Source organism: Penicillium nucicola (genome assembly GCF_028828085.1).
Source record: "Penicillium nucicola strain IBT 29836 chromosome Unknown utg000002l, whole genome shotgun sequence".
Classification (NCBI taxonomy): Eukaryota; Fungi; Ascomycota; class Eurotiomycetes; order Eurotiales; family Aspergillaceae; genus Penicillium; species Penicillium nucicola.
The window spans coordinates 2,409,522-2,429,903 of NW_026643126.1; the positions used below are offsets into that span (position 1 = coordinate 2,409,522).

The 20,382-nt window shown below is 49.3% G+C and overlaps 6 protein-coding genes across 6 annotated transcripts; 1 reads left to right on the forward strand and 5 right to left on the reverse strand.

The window, feature by feature from the left end:
* Positions 1 to 1,277: 1,277 nt before the first annotated feature.
* On the reverse strand, positions 1,278 to 3,096 carry N7511_002685 (flavin-containing monooxygenase; the record flags this gene model as incomplete). The annotated part of the gene is made up of 6 exons (XM_057125110.1): positions 1,278 to 1,414; positions 1,475 to 1,629; positions 1,676 to 2,053; positions 2,159 to 2,209; positions 2,264 to 2,845; positions 3,044 to 3,096. The coding sequence occupies 6 exons, from the start codon at positions 3,094 to 3,096 to the stop codon at positions 1,278 to 1,280; spliced, it is 1,356 nt and encodes a 451-aa protein (XP_056987269.1).
* An 877-nt stretch (positions 3,097 to 3,973) lies between these two features.
* N7511_002686 (uncharacterized protein) lies at positions 3,974 to 4,837 on the reverse strand (the record flags this gene model as incomplete). The annotated part of the gene is made up of 1 exon (XM_057125111.1): positions 3,974 to 4,837. One exon carries the CDS (start codon positions 4,835 to 4,837, stop codon positions 3,974 to 3,976), a length of 864 nt encoding a protein of 287 aa, XP_056987270.1.
* Positions 4,838 to 6,731: 1,894 nt separating this feature from the next.
* Positions 6,732 to 8,198, reverse strand: N7511_002687 (putative transcription factor TFIIE complex alpha subunit; the record flags this gene model as incomplete). The annotated part of the gene is made up of 3 exons (XM_057125112.1): positions 6,732 to 7,875; positions 7,955 to 8,050; positions 8,104 to 8,198. The coding sequence occupies 3 exons, from the start codon at positions 8,196 to 8,198 to the stop codon at positions 6,732 to 6,734; spliced, it is 1,335 nt and encodes a 444-aa protein (XP_056987271.1).
* A 339-nt stretch (positions 8,199 to 8,537) lies between these two features.
* N7511_002688 (pseudouridine synthase PUS2) lies at positions 8,538 to 10,677 on the forward strand (the record flags this gene model as incomplete). Its single annotated transcript, XM_057125113.1, has 4 exons — positions 8,538 to 8,854; positions 8,909 to 9,112; positions 9,166 to 10,377; positions 10,464 to 10,677. Coding segments are annotated over 4 exons (1,947 nt in total), but the record flags the coding sequence as incomplete, so codon positions are not given.
* A 543-nt stretch (positions 10,678 to 11,220) lies between these two features.
* N7511_002689 (uncharacterized protein) lies at positions 11,221 to 18,958 on the reverse strand (the record flags this gene model as incomplete). The annotated part of the gene is made up of 5 exons (XM_057125114.1): positions 11,221 to 11,306; positions 11,367 to 11,426; positions 11,503 to 15,910; positions 15,958 to 18,314; positions 18,367 to 18,958. The coding sequence occupies 5 exons, from the start codon at positions 18,956 to 18,958 to the stop codon at positions 11,221 to 11,223; spliced, it is 7,503 nt and encodes a 2,500-aa protein (XP_056987273.1).
* Positions 18,959 to 19,546: 588 nt separating this feature from the next.
* Positions 19,547 to 20,335, reverse strand: N7511_002690 (sugar O-acetyltransferase; the record flags this gene model as incomplete). The annotated part of the gene is made up of 3 exons (XM_057125115.1): positions 19,547 to 19,624; positions 19,701 to 20,097; positions 20,181 to 20,335. 3 exons carry the CDS (start codon positions 20,333 to 20,335, stop codon positions 19,547 to 19,549), a joined length of 630 nt encoding a protein of 209 aa, XP_056987274.1.
* Between the last annotated feature and the right edge of the window lie 47 nt (positions 20,336 to 20,382).

The window sequence follows — 20,382 nt, forward strand, 5'->3', positions numbered from 1 at the left end:
GCCCCTGGGCCCCCATGGGTGGAACTGAGATCTCGGCTTTGAGTTCGGTCCGCAACCTTGGATTTCCAACTTCAGTTCGGAGTTGCTACGGCCAACCTCCGTCCAGACCCGGCAATTGCCTCGAGTTTGCTTATTGCCCGGGCTTTCCATTGGCTATTCTACATACTATTGCATGGATGGTTCCAATGGTTCTTCCATCTACGATTGTTGCTAAACATATCAGCTCTCCAGTCGAGACAATTGCTACTGCTCCCTATTTTGCGACTTGAATCATCCTTGCCGCAGAATTGCCGGTCACTGGGCTAGGGCCTTGGAATACTTTGCTAGTCTGCTAGTGTTGGCCAGCTGAAGCACCAAATGCCTAGATGCAAACTGTTCTGCCCACTCAGACCAGACCCTGTGGACCCAGGAACTCTGTGCAATGGGAAATTTTCACCATGGCCACCGATGGGGTATACATCGTGCAGATCGTCATATCACTATTGGTTTATTTTTAGGATTGATTTTACGACTTTATCGTATGCCATTCTCATGATATTACTCTGTATTCCTGGGTCAGTTCGAATGGAGCAACTAGATGATTCACAGAGCTCAGCCATCCTCTCACGAAGGAACTGCATTAGCTCTGGGGTTCCATCTAATGATCAGATCGCAGAAGAGAACAAGGTTTGTTGGGCGTCAGCCATAACCTTATTTACCGCACTTTGCCGCTTCCTGCGTATGCAAGGATTGTTTGGTACGAGATCTTGGTACTGTTTGTTGACTTTCATTTAGCTGCAATTGTGTGATTGCTGGTTGTCCTAGAGACATACGAGTCTGCTCATGTTAGCACCGGGAGAAGGAAGAATCAATCAGATCTCGAGTGTTCATGTTGAGTTGACACACCTGAGCTAGGGCCAATCAACATACCGCAATTCGGTGTACTTACAAGCTACTGTACAATATCACGCCGGGTGGCGTCAGTGGCTTATTGAGACTCCTTTTCATGTTTAAACCGATGTCGCTAAATTCGATGTCAATACAAGTTCTTCTAGGGGTTTTGACAATGCTTTATCCCTTTGAAATTCCCATCATCATTGTGGCAGCGATGATTACTGCCTTACTCCAAACTAACCTACGAGATAGATAGGGTGTACTCATATGTGGACTTCTGAGCCGAACACCTCTGCCCAGGTGAAGTGATTGAATCACGCCATGGCCGACCGCATAGTACACAAATCTAGTCATCACCAGCCCCCTGTCTTCTCATTCCGAAACCTCATCCCAACCGACATCTTTCACTCAGCCAAGTAAAATGACAAGTCAGCGGCCGCATCTCTCTCCCATTCAAGTTCCCCATTTCCGAGATACGAAAAGGGATCCGAAGTAGTATATCGGATATCAAAGTCCTCGCCCAGAATATCCTTGACAGCCTCTACAGATCCACGAGTCAACTCTTGTACAAAGATCTATTCACAATCTGTGAGCCACTGACCTTTGAAATGAATGACACTGCCCGGGTACATGGCCGTGACAGCATGTTCATTGTTATACCAAGCCTTGCAGTCCTTGCTCCACACCGTGTTTCTCAAGTTGGCCTGTGCACGTCGATTATAGGCTCGAACTGCAGAATCGTTGACAACGATGGATCTGTTGCACGGTTAATTTATTATGAGGTACAGGAGAATCAACCTACTTGATATCTTCACGGGTGATCTTCTGAACCCATTTAAGCATGTATTCGGCACTCCATGCCAACATCTGAGGAACGCTTCCATGGCCAATGGGGCAATTGGGACCCGCAAAAATAAAGTAATTGGGCATTCCCGCGGCACAGATAGAAAAGTAAGCCTCGGGGGGCTTCTTCCATTCCCAGTCTAGCCGTCGACCATCTCGGCCGACTAACTCCCATCCAGGAATAAAAGTAATGTCAGACCCGGTCGCACAGACAATGAGATCAAACTCTTCTTCTACGGCTGTAGTCCGAATCCCGCTCTTAGTGATCTCGTGAATAACTTCAAAACACCACTCTGCATTAGGCTGCTGCATAGCCTCGAGATATCCATCACCAGGGCTAAGTCGACGACATCCAATCTCGAATTTCGGGACGAGCTTCTCGATCAGATGTGGATTTTCAGTGAGCCGCTGTCGCATGAGTCCGTCAACCCCGGTAGCTCACATACGGTTATGCTCCGAGCCGGAGAGCATCAGTCGGTAGACCGTGTTCACACTTGCGGTAACTTATTAGCAACGCAGAAGCCTAGCACTGTCAGATTCGACATACGAGTTCTCAATGGTTTTCCTGTATGCCAAAAAGCTTTCAGGGTCGTTCCGAAACTTCAGCCTCTCCTCCTCGGTATACTCAAAGTTGGTGCCCATGCCGTCCTTGGTGATATCAGGGCACAGGTTGACCGAAACCCAAGTTGGGCGACGGATATAGTTGACAATCCTCGCCGCTCTTGGTTGAATCGCCGGCACGACTTGGATCCCAGATGAGCCGTTCCCAATAACGGCAACCCTCTTGTCGGACCAGTCGTAGGACTTGTCCCATACAGCCGTGTGCACGAGCTTGCCAGAGAACAGATCCAGGCCCTTGATATCGGGCATTTTCCAGCGATTGAGAATCCCAGACCCATCAATCAAGATATCTGCTTCGTCGTGGATGACTTTTCCGTCAATCTGTTCCAACTCGAGAGCCCACTTCCCCTGGTCTTCATTCCAGACGGACTTGGTCACTCTCGTATTGAACACAACCCGATCTTTCAGTCCGTATTTCTCTGCCATATTCAAAATATATTGCTCAATCTCTTCCCCGCCGACATAGCATCTAGACCAAGCAGGATTCGGCTCAAAGGGGAAGATATAGCTGTGAGCTGGCACATCACATCCAGCTCCCGGATACACATTATCCAGTCATGTGCCGCCGACTTCGCTATTCTTTTCGTAAATCGTGAGATCCACAAAGTCGAGCGGCTGCTCGTGTTTGAGCTTGTGCGCCAGGATGAGGCCGGAGAATCCAGCGCCAATGCAGACTACCCGCAGTCACCGGGTCTTGAAGACGTACTGGTTGGGGTTGACCTGGATTGGGTCACTTTGGGGATTTTCATTGGATGGCATTGTGGCTGTCTGTGTTTATATTTGTAGATTCTGGATTGGGTGTGTTGCTCTGTCGTGACAGACATTGGCTCTTTTATCTGTTGCGCCTTAGGGGTCTCACTAAGAAGTCTAGCGTGCGCATTTGATATGCCGAGGCCATGCGTTTTCCGTGTTTGGATCGGACAGCTTGAGGCCGTTTTATTGTTGTATGCGACGGTCGCAGATTGGTTCAATGTTGTCTCCGCAGACTGGGGTGCGAGTCATGTTGTGGGCCTGTTGTCGACCTTTACAGATTTTGATAAATCAGCTTCGGTTTCGGGTTTACTGCACGAATGGTTGATTTGTCTCATGCTCTTCTTTGACATTACTTTCCAGGGTAGAAATTGGTACATAGCCACTTTGCCGGGTGTCTGACTGGTGAGTTTGTAGGAGGACAACATGGCCTGGGAATATATGTTGGATTGTGGCCCTTTATGACTTGGCGACAGTGATCTAGCTGTTATTCCTCTCATCAAGCCATCTGTATTCTTATTCTACCTCGCTGTTCTGGTTTGTTGTCGGCCAGTGTCGTATTATTGGAGTCGACACGCTGATGTCACCGGGGAAGTGCATGTTCGATCTTTATGCATTTTGCACTGGGAATTTTGCGGTAGATTTGACCACCAATGTTATTGTCTTACGAGTTCTGGCCCCTATGGAATGGAACCTACAGATCATTGCTAGCCAATTCTTGGCAGGTCTCATTATCATGAGCTAATATTTGACATTCACGCGCCCGCAAGTGAGAAGGTAACATAGGATTGGAATAAAGTAGCGTGCTGAGTTTCATAAGCCAATACAAAGGTTTTACTCAAACAGACAAAAGATAAACTGTATCCTGTACGAACGATTCCCACACTCACAGGTCTTCCAGGGAGCTATCAGTAGTAGTAGAGTCATCATCAACAAGAGTAGGGGCAGTCGAGCCCAAAAAGTTCTCATCAGACTCAACCTCATCCGACCAAATCTCATCAGACTCCTCGTTTTCAGGCGGGTACTGCCTGGTCGCAACATACTCAATAAATTCCTGGTACACACGGTCCATCCAGCCCTCAGCACCATGATTGATGAAACGGTTGGTATCCAGAAATTCCCAGCCGAATCTCGTATCCTTGACAGCAGTGTTGAAGACAAGCCACTCAGACGACGAATGGACAAAGCAAGGCTGGGAACGAATGATACTCAAGGCCTGACAGAAGCAGTGGACGAAGACGGCGGGGTCCTCGTTGTCGGAGAAGCGCATCTGAGACCAGTCGTGGTACATGGCACGCACTATGTCGAAGTTGGGTTGCGGCTTGCCGTAGAGGTTTTCCAGCTGGAGGAAGGCCTGGCGGGAGCTGGTAATGCCGAGGATTATGCCGAATGGGATGGTGGAGGTCGAGGCGCGGATTGCTTTGAGGCCTAGGTTGTTGGCGCGGTTCCAGATCTCCAGCGTGATGGCATCGTCGGCTTGCTGGGGAGCGAGGTCGGTTGTGAGGCTGTTGGTGTTTTCTATGATTTGGTCTTCGGTCGATGCGTTGACGGGGTCGTTGTTGTTGGTTGTGAGTTTGGTGGTTGCCACTTCCATCGATGGGACTCGATTCCTGGCATCGGGACAGATAGCAATGCCTTCGATTACATCCCAGGCGTAGCGATCAATCGTCGACAGCTCGTCACGAAGACCGTTCTTCCATGGGGTCCAGTCGAGGTTGCCAGAGAGACTGGGGAAGGTCTGGGATTCCATGTTGATGGTTCTTGTACGAGGTAGCAATAGAGGTGTCATGGTCTTGTTGTCGAAGAGGGAGAGCGAATAAAAGACAATGCTGTGCGTGGAGATTGCTAGCAGAAGCAAAGCTTGGATTCAAGAAGACAAAACAGGCAACGCTGGAGCTGGAGAATAGAAGCAGACGCAATCAAGGCAGGCAAAACAAATAGATTCATTACCAGAGGCGAGCTCCCAAACAAAACATTGTCCTCAATTCTATTTCTCTGATACCAACCAACCACATGCTTCAAGTCCAGCAGTCCCAGTCTCGTTGTTCTCCAATCAGATCCATTGGCCATTGGCTGGTAGGGCACTATTGTCCACCCACATGGCGAATGCCATAGAAGGTCGAACAATATGAGAATTCTAAGGAATGACGAGTCTCTCATACTCAATTTCATTGGCTCCAGGTTGTCTATTCTGCGAGCAACTGCAATAGAATCACTGTTGGCGGATGTCAGTGGACATCAGCATCGAGGTGCATCGCATTAATCTTCAGCCTCATGCAACAAGACCGTTGGGATTGTCATTTCAAATCCAAACACACAGTTCCTATTGGCTCTTTAGCCGATTCTCGTATTAAGTCAATAACTCGGCTTATCTCTGTGTTGTCGTGCGGCTGAGCCTAGTCAGACGTGGCGCGGATCCCAAATCATCCCGGTTCCGCCATTGGCACTTATATATACCAAGCCCACATCTATTAGACGTATCTTCGGAAACCAATTTTGCAATCCAAGATGATTGAAAGCCGAGTAGAAATTGCAGCAACACCTTCAAGGGTGCGAGAGATTGTAGGTGCGAGGATGCGCGGGAGAGCACTCGAGGCCTATGCGCTAACATAAGCCATATCCAGTTTCTCGACTTTTCGAAATATTCGGAATGGCACAGCAGCTTTATCGCTTCTATTGAGACTGGAAAAGCTGACCAGCCATCGTATTCTCTTCAGCCGGGGGATGAGGTTAAATGTGATATCTTTGACACCAAGTTTACGGCGGTCATTACGGTACGGAGAACTGTGCAATCGGTCCCCGTTGGGTGATTCACTGCCTGGATAAAGGAGACTAATGCTGTTCAACAGGAGAACTCGGAGAAATTGTTCCAGTGGCAAGGTCCGCGGATGTATGGTATTGCTGGTCTTCACGGTTTTCACTTCGAACCAGCCAATAACGGAGTATCGACGACTTTCATACAAACAGAGACATTTTCAGGGCCTCTTGCTTTTTTGATGTCGCCTTACTTGCTTGGCCGTATGGTAATCGGGAGGATGAAGGGGTTTGATTCGGATCTTAAACTTCGCGCGCAGACTTGATATTTTGATGTTTCCTGGTGGATTGTCAGAGGTGAACAATTCGGTGAACCCTTGGTCTATCATCTTCTTCTAAAATAAATACGGTATGCTTGTTCAGAAGTTCCATTATAATATCACTGAAAAAGCGAGAGCAAGAAGATGTGGAGTTTGGCATGGGAGCAAGATGTATTCCTAAAGTATATTTTTAGAGCCTCTCCTCGTTTGCTCAGCACACACTCCAATGAATATCTATTTTGAGTGTAAAGTGAGGTCCTGCAAATCCCCATGTTTCCGATATTACATTGGCATTGATATACAGTGAAGGATACAAGAAGTATTGTTCATATGATACAAGCAACTAGGCAGAAACCAGAGTTACTAACTTATTTGTTTTATTCCTAAAAAACAAGGAAACAAGAACATGAGCATGGAGTAGATAAGTGAGTAACCAGACCTTCTCACCCCTCAGCAATGCATAATGCAAGGCCACTAAGATGGTGAACATGCAAGCTCAATATCGGACCCATCATCTATCTGCCTTGTATTATTTTTGGCGCCAGCGCCCATATTTTATTTTGTATTTCGTTAAACATCTTCAAACTCCTCGTCATCTTCATCCGATTCCTCGGCCTCCTTCTTAGCCTCAGGCTCGGCATCGGGATCAGGCTTGATCTCCGGCTCGGTCTTGATCTTCTTTGCAGCAGGGCCATCGTCAGCAGGGGTGGATGGTGTACCAACAGAGGACTGAGGAGCACTAGATCCGGAATCGAGTTCTCGCTTGATGCCAGCGCCACCGAACGAGCCGCTGGGAGCACTTGTAGGGCCCCCATTCATGGCAGGGGTACTCGGTCCACTTGGGCCGGAAACCTCAACATCTTCGAATTCGTCGTCAGAGTCATCCTCTGCACTGCTGGCATCTTCTTGGGCTTGAAGTGCCTTTTCACGTTCCATCTCAGCATAGTAAGCGGCAACCTTGTCGTCCAGGGCATCCAGATTGGGCTTCTCGTCTTCAGCAAGCTCGGGCTTCACCAAGTTGCCACCATCGGTCTTGGTCTGTCCATTTGCGGGGGTTGAGTTCACAGTCGAATGGGTATGCCAAACTGGAAGAGCATTTTGCTTCTCCACGGCTGCCTTCCGAGCAGCCTCATCAGCTTGTTCGGCGGCACTCTTTTCTTCGCTCGAGGTGAGCGAGATCTCCAATGCAGCTGCATCAGTCTTGGCATTGGGACGTGTGATATCTTGTGCCTTGGGAGGAACAACAATAGCGGCACGGACGGGGTGCGTGCTCTGGTTTCGAGGGACTTCCACCTTGTGATCCCAAGCAGTTTCAAAGTCATTGGCCGGGATTTCAACGGTGTCAATCTGCTTCAGTAGCTTCAGCATATTATCAAGTTGGGCCATCAGCTTGCTGTTCTTCTCGTGACCCGTCCGATCGATTCCCTCGACGCCCTTGACATCCTCGGTTCGTTCCAGGACTGCACCACAATTCTGGCATTCGAATCCTTCATCTCCAACCAGACTCAGCACGTCTAATTCAGTCCACTCGGTTCCACATCGGAGACAGATGTATTCCTTGCGCTCTTCACTGGGTGTGTATTGCGCTTTGATGTTGGACGTCAACTTGGAGACCTTGTATTTGATCGCATCAACAACCGGATGCAGAGGAATGTAGTAGTACTCGCGGTTCACAGGACGAGTAGACCCATCGCGGATCTCGGCGCGAGTGCTCCTATATTCAACAAAAATTTCAAATCAGCTCAGCTTCGTTTTGCCATGCAATATGCATGCCAATGGCCAGTGGTTCATACACTGCGATCAGCCGGTCTTCGCGCAGCTTGGCGCAAAGCTTGCGGAGGTCCTTTTGTTGCATTCCCATCAAGAAAGCTAGATCCTCAGCGTGGAGACTATGGAGGTCAGTACATAGGTTATTGAGCGTCGCTCCGAAAGACCAGCATACACTGAGTGTAGGAAGAGCGCATCGACGACCAGAATGTGGCGGGTCTCATAGAAGGCGCGCGCCACAGTCCGGATGAGGGTATTCGCAAGATCCATAGCGGTGGTGGGAAAGGTGTCCGATGTGGAGGATCGAGGTCAAAAAGTTATGCGGGTGAGGACCGAAGAGAGCGCAAGGCTTCAACTCGCAGGGTGTAATTCAAATTTGAACAGAATGAGCATGCTTTGATCTCCGAAAAGATACAAAGTAAAAGGAGTGACTGAGAGAAGGGCGCGCCGGGGCTCTAAAAGCGCCAAGTCTGTTGAGTGAAGGAACAATGGGTGCAATTGAGGCTGGAAGCTTCATGTCACATGCAAAAGGATTGACGCCTGAGGCAACAACCCTAGCCTATCTAAGCTTAGACTCTTGAACACCACGCTAGGCCCAGATAGGACTAGGGGCGATATGGAAAAGACGAGCCGCGGAGACGAGGGCAAATTCCCCAAGTCATTTTCATGCGTCCCTCAATTGTCAGGCAGAACCTCTCTGGGATCCTTCCGACTCGAATCCCAACTTTCGTCAGCTCAGTTCGACGCAGCACCCGAAGTTTTGCTCTCAGCTACCCGCTCTCCTACACTCGTTTAGAAGAAACGAGATCTCGCGCCGACCTACTGAAGATCTTTGAGCGGATACAATGGCCGCAAACCCGTCAAGAGGAGGAGGAGGTGCTGGAAGGCGTCAGAAGCGCGATATGGGACGAGCCGAGTGGGCGTATGTTGCATCAATTGGACTCTCCGTTCATTACATGGTCAGCTAACTAATTCTTAAGTCGCCAAGGCATAGATAAGAGAGAGCGCCAGACGCAACAAATGGAAGCTAAGCGTCGCCGAATTGAAAATGGTGAAGAGATTACTCTGCCCATCTACGCGACCGAGTTCACCAAAGAGGAAATCGACGGAGAGGAGCGGCGCCCTAAGAAGAAGGTGGCCGTGTTGATTGGATACTCCGGAACTGGATACTCGGGCATGCAGCTGTATGTATACGCTCGTCTATCATATTATGTTCTTTTGCTGACAATGTGAGTAGGAACGAGAACCAGCGCACCATTGAAGGTGACCTGTTCGCTGCCTTTGTCAAGGCCGGCGCAATCTCCAAGGCCAATGCGGCTGATCCTAAGAAGTCTTCCTTCGTCCGTTGTGCGCGCACAGATAAGGGTGTGCATGCTGCCGGAAATGTTGTTTCTTTGAAAATGATTGTCGAGGATGAGGACATCATGCAGCGGATCAATGAGCACCTCGGTCCCCAGATTCGCGTCTGGGGCTACGAGGTCACAGCGAAGAGCTTCAGCTGCTACCAGATGTGTGATTCCCGTGTATATGAATACCTGATGCCGAGTCACTGTCTGCTACCCCCTCACCCCAGCACTTATCTCGGCCAGAAGATCACTGAGCTCGCCGAGAAAGCTGGCGACCTAGACAATGTCAAGGCCCGACAGGAGGATGTCACCGGCTACTGGGAAGAAGTGGACGAGAAGTACATCAAGCCCATCTTGGCCAACGTGCCCGAGGACGTGCGCCAAATTGTCGAAAAGTCGCTCTACATCGACGACTCCCGTGAAGCCCTGCAAGCCACCGAAGAAACCAAAGAGCCTCTGGAAGCAACCACAGAGACCACCGAAAAGCCCACCGAGAAATCCACAGAAGAGCCCAAAGAAAAGAAACCCTTCGTAATGGACGACCGCCAGAGACTCATCATCGACACCGTCAAAGCCGTCAAAGCAGCCTACCTTACAGCCCGCCGAGCCTACCGCGCCCCTGCGTCGCGCATCGCCCGGCTGCAAGACGCACTCACCCAGTACGTCGGAACAAAGAACTTCCACAACTACACAATCCAAAAGACACACAGCGACCCCTCGGCCAAGCGCCACATCAAGAGCTTCGACGTCAACACGTCGCCAATCATCATCGACGGCACAGAATGGCTCAGCCTAAAGGTCCACGGACAAAGCTTCATGATGCACCAGATCCGCAAGATGGTCGCAATGGCCACCTTGATCGTGCGCGCTGGCTGCACCCCCGATCGTATCGCCGAGACATACGGCCCCGACCGTATTGCGATTCCCAAGGCGCCAGGTCTGGGTCTCTTGCTTGAGCGGCCTATCTTCGGCGCATATAATACCAAGGCGAAGGCTCTTGAGCGCGAGCCTATCCATTTCGATAAATATACCAAGGAAATGGATGAGTTCAAGCAGCGGGAGATTTATGATCGGATTTTCAGGGAGGAGCAGGAGAGCGCTGGGTATGTTATATCTTCCCCCCTTATCCCTTTCCCGGATGTCAACGCAGTACCGGAGAGAAATCAATTATACTGACTTGTTTTTGCAGATTCGGTTCTTTCTTCAACCATATCGATCACTATCCCGCTGATTACTTCCTCTATGTCACCTCTGGGGGTATCGCCGCGTCTAAGCTTGCCACTGCACCCGCTGCTGCATCGGGCTCTAAGGGTGGCACCAAGGCCCAGAAGGAGGCGCTCGCTGCTGTGGAGGGTCTATCAGAAGACGAGGCTGCTCCTGCTCAAGGAGAGGAGGAGGGATAGAGTTTGATAGAAAGTCATATAAAAATTCATCTCGACGTTCCATTCAAGGAAATAAAATCACCAGGGTCTGTGGACCTTGTCCGATGTCATCTCATCTTATATCTCTCTTCTCCATCCCCCAAGGAACCATAGATAAAGCACCAGATCAGCAATGCTTAATTCATCCTGGAAACAGCCAGCTACTATAGATAGTTATGCCATGCGCAAAGCAGGAACTGGCCCATAAAAGCGACCATTCCATGGATAAAATAACCCTGCACCTGCTCATCGCGAGCCAGGAGAAGAAAAATAACGGTAAACGCCAGATTTAATCATATGTGGAGGAGCAAAGAAAGCAAAATTCAAAGCAAAAGTTCGTTAAATCCGTAACTTATGTGAAACCCCCATTCCGAGTCACCACCCTATCCCCATCATCACCAGCACTGATTGATCCCGATCCCATATGACGCTCGCTGAATCCGTTGACAACGCAAAAACGCATGAGAATAAGACAAGAAAGGAAATGAAATGAGAAATCACGCATTCTTTAGGAGCATGCATTTCTTAGGGGCTTCCTGCGACTCCGACTTCGGAATCACTGGCCATTGCTGAATTCGCTTCCCATTCCTCAGGAGAAGGTACGTCTGATTCTGAGGGCTTGGGTTAGACTCATTTCATGAGGGTCACTGACTTAGAAGTCATGTACGTACCGGACGCTTGGTCGTCAGCGAAATCTTCCATGGTCAAGGTTTCAAGAAGCATTATGAGATCTGAAGTAAAGGTCATGTTAACAACGTTGTACGGAGGGGAGAGAAAAAGGTGCTTAAAAGCATGGTTGACACATACCTTTGGCCTCCGTGACAATTTGCTGGTCCTCCTCGCTGTCGGTAAAGTATTTGCCCAAGCAATAGTTCATCACTGCAACAATACGCTCGACCTGTCTATCGTCGACACGACGAGGCGGGTCCTTCACGAATGCCGTCTTGATCCTATCGATGCAGGCGCGGACCAGTCCTCTGCCAATAACAGGGCGTCGCTTTTCAAGGGGATTGTTGGTCTCTGGACTATGATCCGTTTCGTCGTTCTCTTCGCTTTCATCAGAGGTGGATTCCTCGTTGCCCTCAATGAAAACCCAGACACTGAGGATGTTCTGCATGCTAATGCGAACATTCTCATTCCTGTCGATGAGCAAAGTGGGAGCCCATGTTGGAATCATAGTGAAGACAATCTCAGCGAATGCCTCGCCGCTCAACTTGAGTCGCTCGTTGGTACTCTGACACAAAGTGATGAAGAATGTAATGTGCTCCTGACCACCGCTGCTATCAATGCTCTCCACGCCGTTAGCGACCCAGGTAATCATGTCAATGACTCGCTGCTTGCTAGGGCAGTGCTGACAGAAAACCACTGCGGCCTCGAGGAAGGCTGTACATTGGATGGCAGGCTCAATCCTCAGTCCGTTCTCAATCGCTTTTTGAATCGAAGGGAGGAGGCCTGCGGCGGGTTCTCCTTCCAACAAGGTTGCAAGGATTGAACGAGCGGTCTGGGTCTTTGAAAGGGTCTCATGTCTGAAAATTTGCCTCACAATGCCAAGTGAGCCATCCTTCTCGATCGACTTCATGAGTTCCATCTCAAAAGGCCTCAGGGACATTTTGTCGTTGGAGATAGTGCGTGGCTCGCTACGACCGACGGGCTCAAGAGACAGATCCATGTGTTTCAAAAAGATATGGAACAGCGATAGCATGTTCAGGTAGGTAAACCGACGGCCCTTCTCAAATAGACGTGCGTAGTTGGGGAAATTGGCCCTCATCCTTTTCTTGTCATCCTCGTCGAACCAGAGGATTTGCAGGCAGACAACGAACAGATGTTTATCAGCGAGATGATTAACAACCCAAGGTCCGTAACTGCACAACCTGACAAAGAAACCAAAGTAATCCTCCCACACCCGCGAAATGCTCTGGACGCTGGGCCAGACCTCAATCAGCATGGGTACGAGACGTATAATGGCTTCTTCAAAGGTGTTGCGCCAGAAAGCCAGCTCACCCTCTTCACGATTGGGGTCTTTTGACAACGTGTAAAGGTGCTTGATGGCAAATGAGATCAACAGGATTTCCTTGTGCCGAACCTCTGGCTGGGGCATCTTGGTCATGAGATTGCGGATTGGCGATGTGCGGTCGAACATCCAGTCAAGAGTAGAGCGGGCGGCGTTGGGGCTTCCACTGATCATGGCAATGAGTACAGTGAACAATTCTTGATGTCCCTGAAGGTCCTTTGTTCTTGAGACCATTTGTTCGAATGTGTCCATGCCGACATTAACAGCTAACGTCTCTGCCAAGCTCTTGTTGGGATTATCTTCAGGTATGCTAGAGAGGCGTTGAAGCAAACTCTCGACGAAAAAGGCATACTGGGGATCAAGAAGGCAGTAGGTCCGAATGAGAAGTTCGTTGTCCATAGCAATGTGATTGCTGATCGGAACAGAGACAGGAACATGCACCGGGCTTTGGGACTTTGTAGGCTTGTACACAGATCTGGATTCATCCATAGTCGAAACACGCTGATAGAAAAGCATGTATGCATTCCAGACCTTGTTCTTGGGCTCGCCATTGTACTGCATCTGCTCGCTGGGGCCGCCAAAGCAGTGGTCCGCGATTGAACTTGGGTCGAATCTGGAGACATCCGAGTCATTGAACTCCACCCAAGAGGCTTCTCCGCCGGATGAAGGTCGCTCAAGGGTGTAAGTGTAGTAATGCCCTGATTCGGCAGTACCCGTGTGGACAAGGACACCAGTCAATTCAAACCAATCCGATTGGACAGGCTGCTCGGGATCAGACAGATGCTCGACCGTGTATGGAGTCATGTCAATATGACGTGCGAACATGAATTCATCGTCGATCTTGCTCCTCAGCATAGTCACCATATCAAAGTCGAACCGTTTGAGGTGGAAAATCAGATTGTCGGGAACGTCTTTCAAGCATGCTCGCTTCACAGCATTCACATGATTATCGCATGAAGTGCAGAAGTATTTGTTATCGCCTTGCATGACCTCACCAGCGACGTAAGCGCGTAAACTTTCTTCGAGGCTTGCTTTGCCCTTGATTTCGCACTGGATGGCTGAGAATGGCTCAAGCCTTTCGGATATGTGAGGGCATTCCATCGATTTGATCTGCTGAACCAATTGACCACCGTAGAACGAACGGAATTTCTTTTTGCTTTCCGTATCGAGAACCTGAGACTCCCAACGATCAAAGAGAAGGTTGTAAAACTCATCGACATCCATCTGGATGGTCACATCAATGGGTTCATTGTCAAAGGTCCGAATACTGTCAACGAAGTCCTGCGGCTCGATGCTCTTTCTCCAGGTCTCCTGCATCCACGTGAACAATTTTTGGGTCTCAAAGAGTAGCTTCTGAGATTCTGAATCCGCAATGTGAAGCTTCAAGATGAAATCTCGGAACTCAATATTCATGAACAATTGTGTCATCAATGAATTGAGGTAGCAAGTATTTGAAAGATTTCTCAAACCAGCGTAGCCCTCTGGGGAACGAATCATCGCCGATCGATCGAAAGCCCAGTCGAAGTGAATGACGTCTCGTGGGACAGTTGTGCTTAGGCTTTCCATGATCCGGAGGTAAGTCTCGTCGCTTTGCTTGCATAACAAATTGACAACACTGTAGAGACTTTGGCGGGTGCCGCTATTCATGACTGGGGTTTGAGCTTCTAACTTGTCGTCTGGCTCCGGTGAGAGGTCTGGGAACAGGTACTTCGACAAAATTTGCTCTGCAATGTCCAACGTGTCCAAATGGACATTGGCAGCATTGGCCAGCTTGAGGCACCATTCTAGCAGAGAAGAGAACCCAATAATCAAGTTATCAACTGGCTCGCGTCCAATGAACTCTTCAGTCTGGTGCGAGAGCATGAACGAGCTCCAGTGTTTGAGATAGTCATTGAAGATCAGATCGCATGGTGACTTTTGAGCGATGGTGCGGAACATCCACAGAGCAGCAATGAAGAATTCCTCAGACTGGTTGGCATAAAGAGGAGTTTTGGGAATTACCTGTACCAGTGAGTTCCAGAGCGTAGCAAGTATATCAATTCGTAGGGGATTTTCGGTAGACTTTTCAGCGTCCTCGGCAGATGTACTTGACGGCAACTTGGACGGTTTCAAAGGGCCGCAAATTATCTTGATGCGTTCCAAGACCTCAACCCGTATAGGCTTTCGGCTATCGACGAGGAGCAATGAGAGAATCAATCCGTCGAATTCGGCATTCTCTTTGACGGCATTCCAGATGTGTTGATCACGCACTGAACCATCAAGCAAAACCGCAAAACAGCAGCAGACCAACTTCGGAAGACAAAGTACCTTCCGTGAATCAGGAGAGTCTTCTAATCCGAAGTCAATCATCTTGCATAGGCGCTGAACCAAAGAGCTTGGCTCGGCAACCAAAATGGCATTGGCATCAGCCGAACGGTAAACAGAAAATGCGAAGAGAAGACACTCGACGGCTTTTGTAGCGAGCAAATAGCCGATCGGGTCTCCATTCATAGACTGAAGCAATTCATCGCCCGTCAACAAGGTAACTAAAACTTCGATGCTGTGAGATACAAGGTCACATCGCGGAGGTGTCTCCAAGGCCTCCTCGTGCAAACAACTTGACAGTGTATTGAGGGAGTAAAGGGCCTTGAACGGCTTTTGCAGGGGGAACATGTCTTTTTCGGTATTGTCAATAGACCGGACCATATTGACAGCTTGTTCTTGGGGTGGGAAGACGACCAGAAAGTCAAAGATCTGCCGAGCCAAGTGGTCCTTCAATTCGAGCAGATCATAGAACTCATCGAAATGTTTCAGAACTTCGCTGTCGACGGATGTCAAGGATTGACTCCGACCAGCCCAAGGAAGCTCGTGGGCATTGGGTGCTTTCCGTACAATGAGCAAACCGGAAGGAAGCTTCAGATTTTGCACAAGGGCATTGGGATCCTGAAGCAACTCCACCTTCTGCCCACCGATGATAGTGGTCAGCTTGGAAAAGCGACTCAGCTGTACAAGGCGTTCAACAAGTTCTGCAGCCGTCGAGAGAGAACCAATTTGCATGGTATCAATCTTAGTTGAAGAGTTGCCACCAAAGCATTGATATTGGATGCTAATGGGCTCGCCTTTCAATGGGCGCTCAGGAATGCGGGGGGAGTGCCACGGGGAGAGTTGTACTGCGGCCTGGCGCGCAATCCATGCAGCAATTGACGGAGGAAAAGCAGTGAACGACTGAACATGAGTTCTTCTCCCCCAAGATCTTGAATCGAGGTATCAACTTCCATGGAAGAATCTCCGGTGGGTGTTCCATTGGAAGAGGGTCTCAATGCCGCCGCCGCGGACTTCAGTTGATCCACGCAGCGGCCAACTAGAGCGATATGGGTTGCCTCAATAGCCGAGCGCGGAGCCCTACGGATGATCCCATGGTCTAGATAGACATTGATGGCGAACTTGATTGCATCGCCTTCGATTGTGTTTGGCGGTGCAGTCAGAATGAAATTCCAGATCCGATCCATCCCAAGGATAGAGATCACTTCATCTTCACCAGCCGTGGGAGGCATGTTGACCTGAATTTGATAATTAAGTGATTGTTGGGCAAACCACAAAACTTCATGCGAATAATCGACGGGCAAGAGGCTGGGAAGATACTCATGGATGCAACGCTCCAGGAACGTATTCTCTTGGACACTGCGGTTGGCAACATCAACCATTGTCCTCCAAATCATTTGACGCTCTTCCAAAGTCAGATTCTTGGATAGGAGAACTTCATTCCAAAGCATGTTGCCCAGGTCGGATGTGATCGTCTCTGGTGCCATATCGATCAGGCGCCTCAGGATTTCCACCCTAGAGGGGAAACCGTGACCAAAAGCCAGACCCTCGCGCTCGCGCTGGTCTTTATTCACAAAATTGTGAAGTTCTTTGATCACCAGTCGGGTCAAGTCGAAATCATTTGCAAGCTTCCAGATCTCCGGTGCATCATCGAAGGGCACCAGGGCGTTCAGTACCTGAATACTTCCTGCGCTGGACGAATTCATATCGGCAATATCTTGGATGCAGCGTTCGTATGTCTCCACTTTATCTAATTCATTCAGGCCTGCCTTCATGAACTGACCCAGCTGTTCGCTGCCGAACGACTGCATAAATTCCCTCTGGTCGATGGCTATGTGTGATGCACCGGAGCCCTCTCGAATCAGTCGAACACAGAGTTTCAGTGGAACCGCGTCTACATGTGCCAGTTCTGGCTCCCCACGGTCGGGAGGTCGTTCCCGCATGCGTGGCACAAGCTCGTCGCAAAGCTCCATTATGCGGCTGTCAAACCGCTCTAAGGGCAATTCGAGTAACTTGGAACACACATATAGCAATGGGGCAGATCTGCAAGAATGAATGGGGAGCGTTCGCGAAAGCATTTTGATAACTTCGGAAACAGTTCTATCATCTTGACTTTCTGTGATGGTCTTCCAGATCATATCCGAGTCCGCATCGGTGTACGTATCGGTCATGATCAAGAATCCAAAGATGTTGCTTGTGCGGGCGAGCAATTGGGGGTGGGAGTCGATACCCACCAGATAATCGAGTATCTTGTGGTCACGGAGCAACTTTACCAAATACCTCATAAGCACGATTGCAGAATCCGAAGAGGTGGCAGTTGTATTCTGAGTCCAAATGCTGACCAGATCCGATTGCATTGTCTCAACGCCGTGGACTCGAAGCTCCATGCGACCTTCCATGAGGTGTTTCTTCATTGCATCAAATTTCCATGCCCAAGTGACAGCCATCACCCGATGGGGTTCAGGAAGATCCGCGGGGAATTCGAGCCCCAGGTTCTTGGAAAGTTGGTCCACAAATTGGTCATCGGCGGAGCAAATGAAATTGTACGCACGGAAGACTGATCGGATGAGATTGTCACTCACATCGCTTGTAGCTAGTGGTGATTTCTTGGTGACATACTTCTCATGTTGTGTAGCAAGGGCTCGAGTTGTATTGAAGAAGTCTTGCAAGCCGGGTGACGCGGATGCGGAGTCAGCTGTAGAGTCAGAGACACCAGTCCAAGTCTGATCCAGATCGACTCCAAGTAAGGTGTTGATGCACATCATGATTTGTGGTAGGTGCTGAACAAGTGTAGGTTGCGTCGGAACAAGAGAAAGAACGATGGCAGCATAATCAAGCAGCTGGCGCGATGCATTGAATGGGGGTTGCGCAATGTCATCTTTCACTGAGAGAAGGAATTGGTGCATATCAATCCGACATTGCGCATCCATAGTACGGTAAAGTGGAAGGTTGGAAACATGTAGCAACCAAGGGAAGCCAGCAAGGTAACGTCTAGAGGTAATGGGGACACCTTCCAGATCTTCATCGGCTTGTATCAAACTCAGAGATTGGGTGTCTATGTGAACGAAGTGAAAGACTAGGCGGGCGTAGTCGAGCAGAAGTTCTTCGAGAAACACCAGAGGGTCGTCGTTATTGTCTAATTGCAGCATGCGCTGTCTGCGCATAAGACGATCCATGATCCATGGGAAGTTTTCCCAAAATTCCGTGTCATCCATGAAGGCCTCCAGCGTTACTCGGTCGAGGTTCTTCACGCAAGTACTTAGCCATTGTTTCGTTGCAGCCAGTGCGATGCCTTCGCGTACGTGTCCTGCTAGAATATTAGTTCGTGTCATACCATATGCGATAGGGATGCCGCTCACCATGTTCTATCATGTCACCAATCCCCTTCAAGTTGTCTCGGGCTCTCATGTCTTCGTGTAGCTTGGGGAAAGCGTCGGCTAGAGATTCGTTATCTTGTGCCTCGACTTCCATGTCGCCTTGGTCGTTAATAGCCTCAGCAATAGGTTTCCAGTTGGAATGGTTCGATTCTTGGTTCATATCTTCGAGGTCGGCAACTTCGATTTGAGGAGAGCCCTGGGAGGATGAAGAGTGTATGGATATGACATTGGCGGATGCGGCATCGGAGTCGACTTGGAGCTCCGAGGCATTGTCTGGAAGCTCAGATTCGGTGGAAGGAAGCTCAAGGGCGGCAGGGGAGGGAGGAGATTTCATGTTAATGGTGACTTTGCTCGCGGGGCGAGCTGGATCTTCGTCCATTTCCGAGGCAGGCACGGATGACGGACGAGACATTTCGTCGACGGACAAAGACTCGCTCGCACGACTTCCACTGTCGAGGCGCGGACGCTTCCGGGTCGCTTGAGGATCAAGATCCTCCATGGAGTCGCGTACTTTGTCTTCGCTCAAGGGAGTGTCAGGTGTGGGGTGGTAGCTATCTGGCGGGGATACTGCCATGACATTTTCTGCCGGGGCAATGGTAATAAGAAAGGGATGTAGAATGGGAAAGGAAGAAGAGAAGAAAAGGGTGAGGTCAACGACGTCAAAGACGCGCGAGAAAAAGAGAAGCGAGGCAGTGAGCAAATGAAGTTGGATCAGTTAAAGCGGTCGACAGCTTTTTTGGGGGGACGCGCCAGAACCAGTGACGTTGCGCTGAGAACCAGGATCGGCACCTTAACAAAGCACTCCGCATGAAGATTTGATTGCTCAAGTGAGAGTCAGTGAAATGAATTTCAAGCTGGAGGGACTTTATGCGCTTCCCATTTCATCATTAACTCACTGCACTAAGTGGCGCTAATGTCAAATGAGCCGTGGCAGCGCTTATGCGATATGCATTGCTCTGCCTAGCATAAGCTAGACTCTATACGTGGATCGCAGTGGGATTGCGCTCGATTTCATTCAATCCATTCTCTCTATATTCTTGAATGGGCTAGGCGTGCATGGCATATATGTTACGCAGCAATTTCATTGATATAAGTCTTTATAGATGCAAACCGATCTTCCGTCGAATGCAAGATCCCATCCTCATGCGACTAGAGAGAACCTTTACTCTGTCATGATCGTTTCAATCCGACGAATGATTCTAGCTGGATTTCCAGCCGCGACGTGGAAAGCAGGAACATCCTATGCATGTTAGTATATGGCTGTCGATTGCGTTCTAGTCATGTCGATATAACATCCAAACACTAGTAGCACATACCTTCGTCACCACACTTCCAGCTCCAATGGTGGCACCCTTTCCAATCGTCACTCCAGCAAGTACAATCACATTCCCTCCCAGCCAGCAGTCTTCTCCAATATGAATGGGCTTTCCCAGCTCAGGGCCCTCGGTTCCATTTCGTACAGCAGGATCGAGAGGATGAGTTCCTGAAAATAAACTCACATTCGGACCTAGCATGGTACGGGCACCAATGGTAATAGGACAAGTATCAATGAACACACAGTTGAAGTTGATAAACACACCATCTCCAAGTTTCAGGTTGAATCCATAGTCTATCTTGACGGGTGCTTCCACCCAGGGCTCATTTTGAAATAGTTCATCATCTGCGGCAGCATCATCTAGCTGTGGGGGTAGAGCAGTCTTGTCTTCGGTGATGCTATACAACAATTTAGTATTCAGTAGGATATGATAGACAGCCATCACATATTTCCACAAACCAATGCAGACAACACTACTCACTCTCTCCACATTTCCACCAATCTCCGACGAGGCACTTCGTCCGAGTTATTATAGCGATTACAAGCCCATTTGCAGCGGGTCCGAGCTGCAATCAGATCTGGAGTGAAGGCACGATAGAGCTCCCCGCGGAGCATTTTCTCTCTTTCGGTCGACATGATGCAAAATCAAGAAATAAGGAGAGCAAGAAGTAGAGAGTAAATAA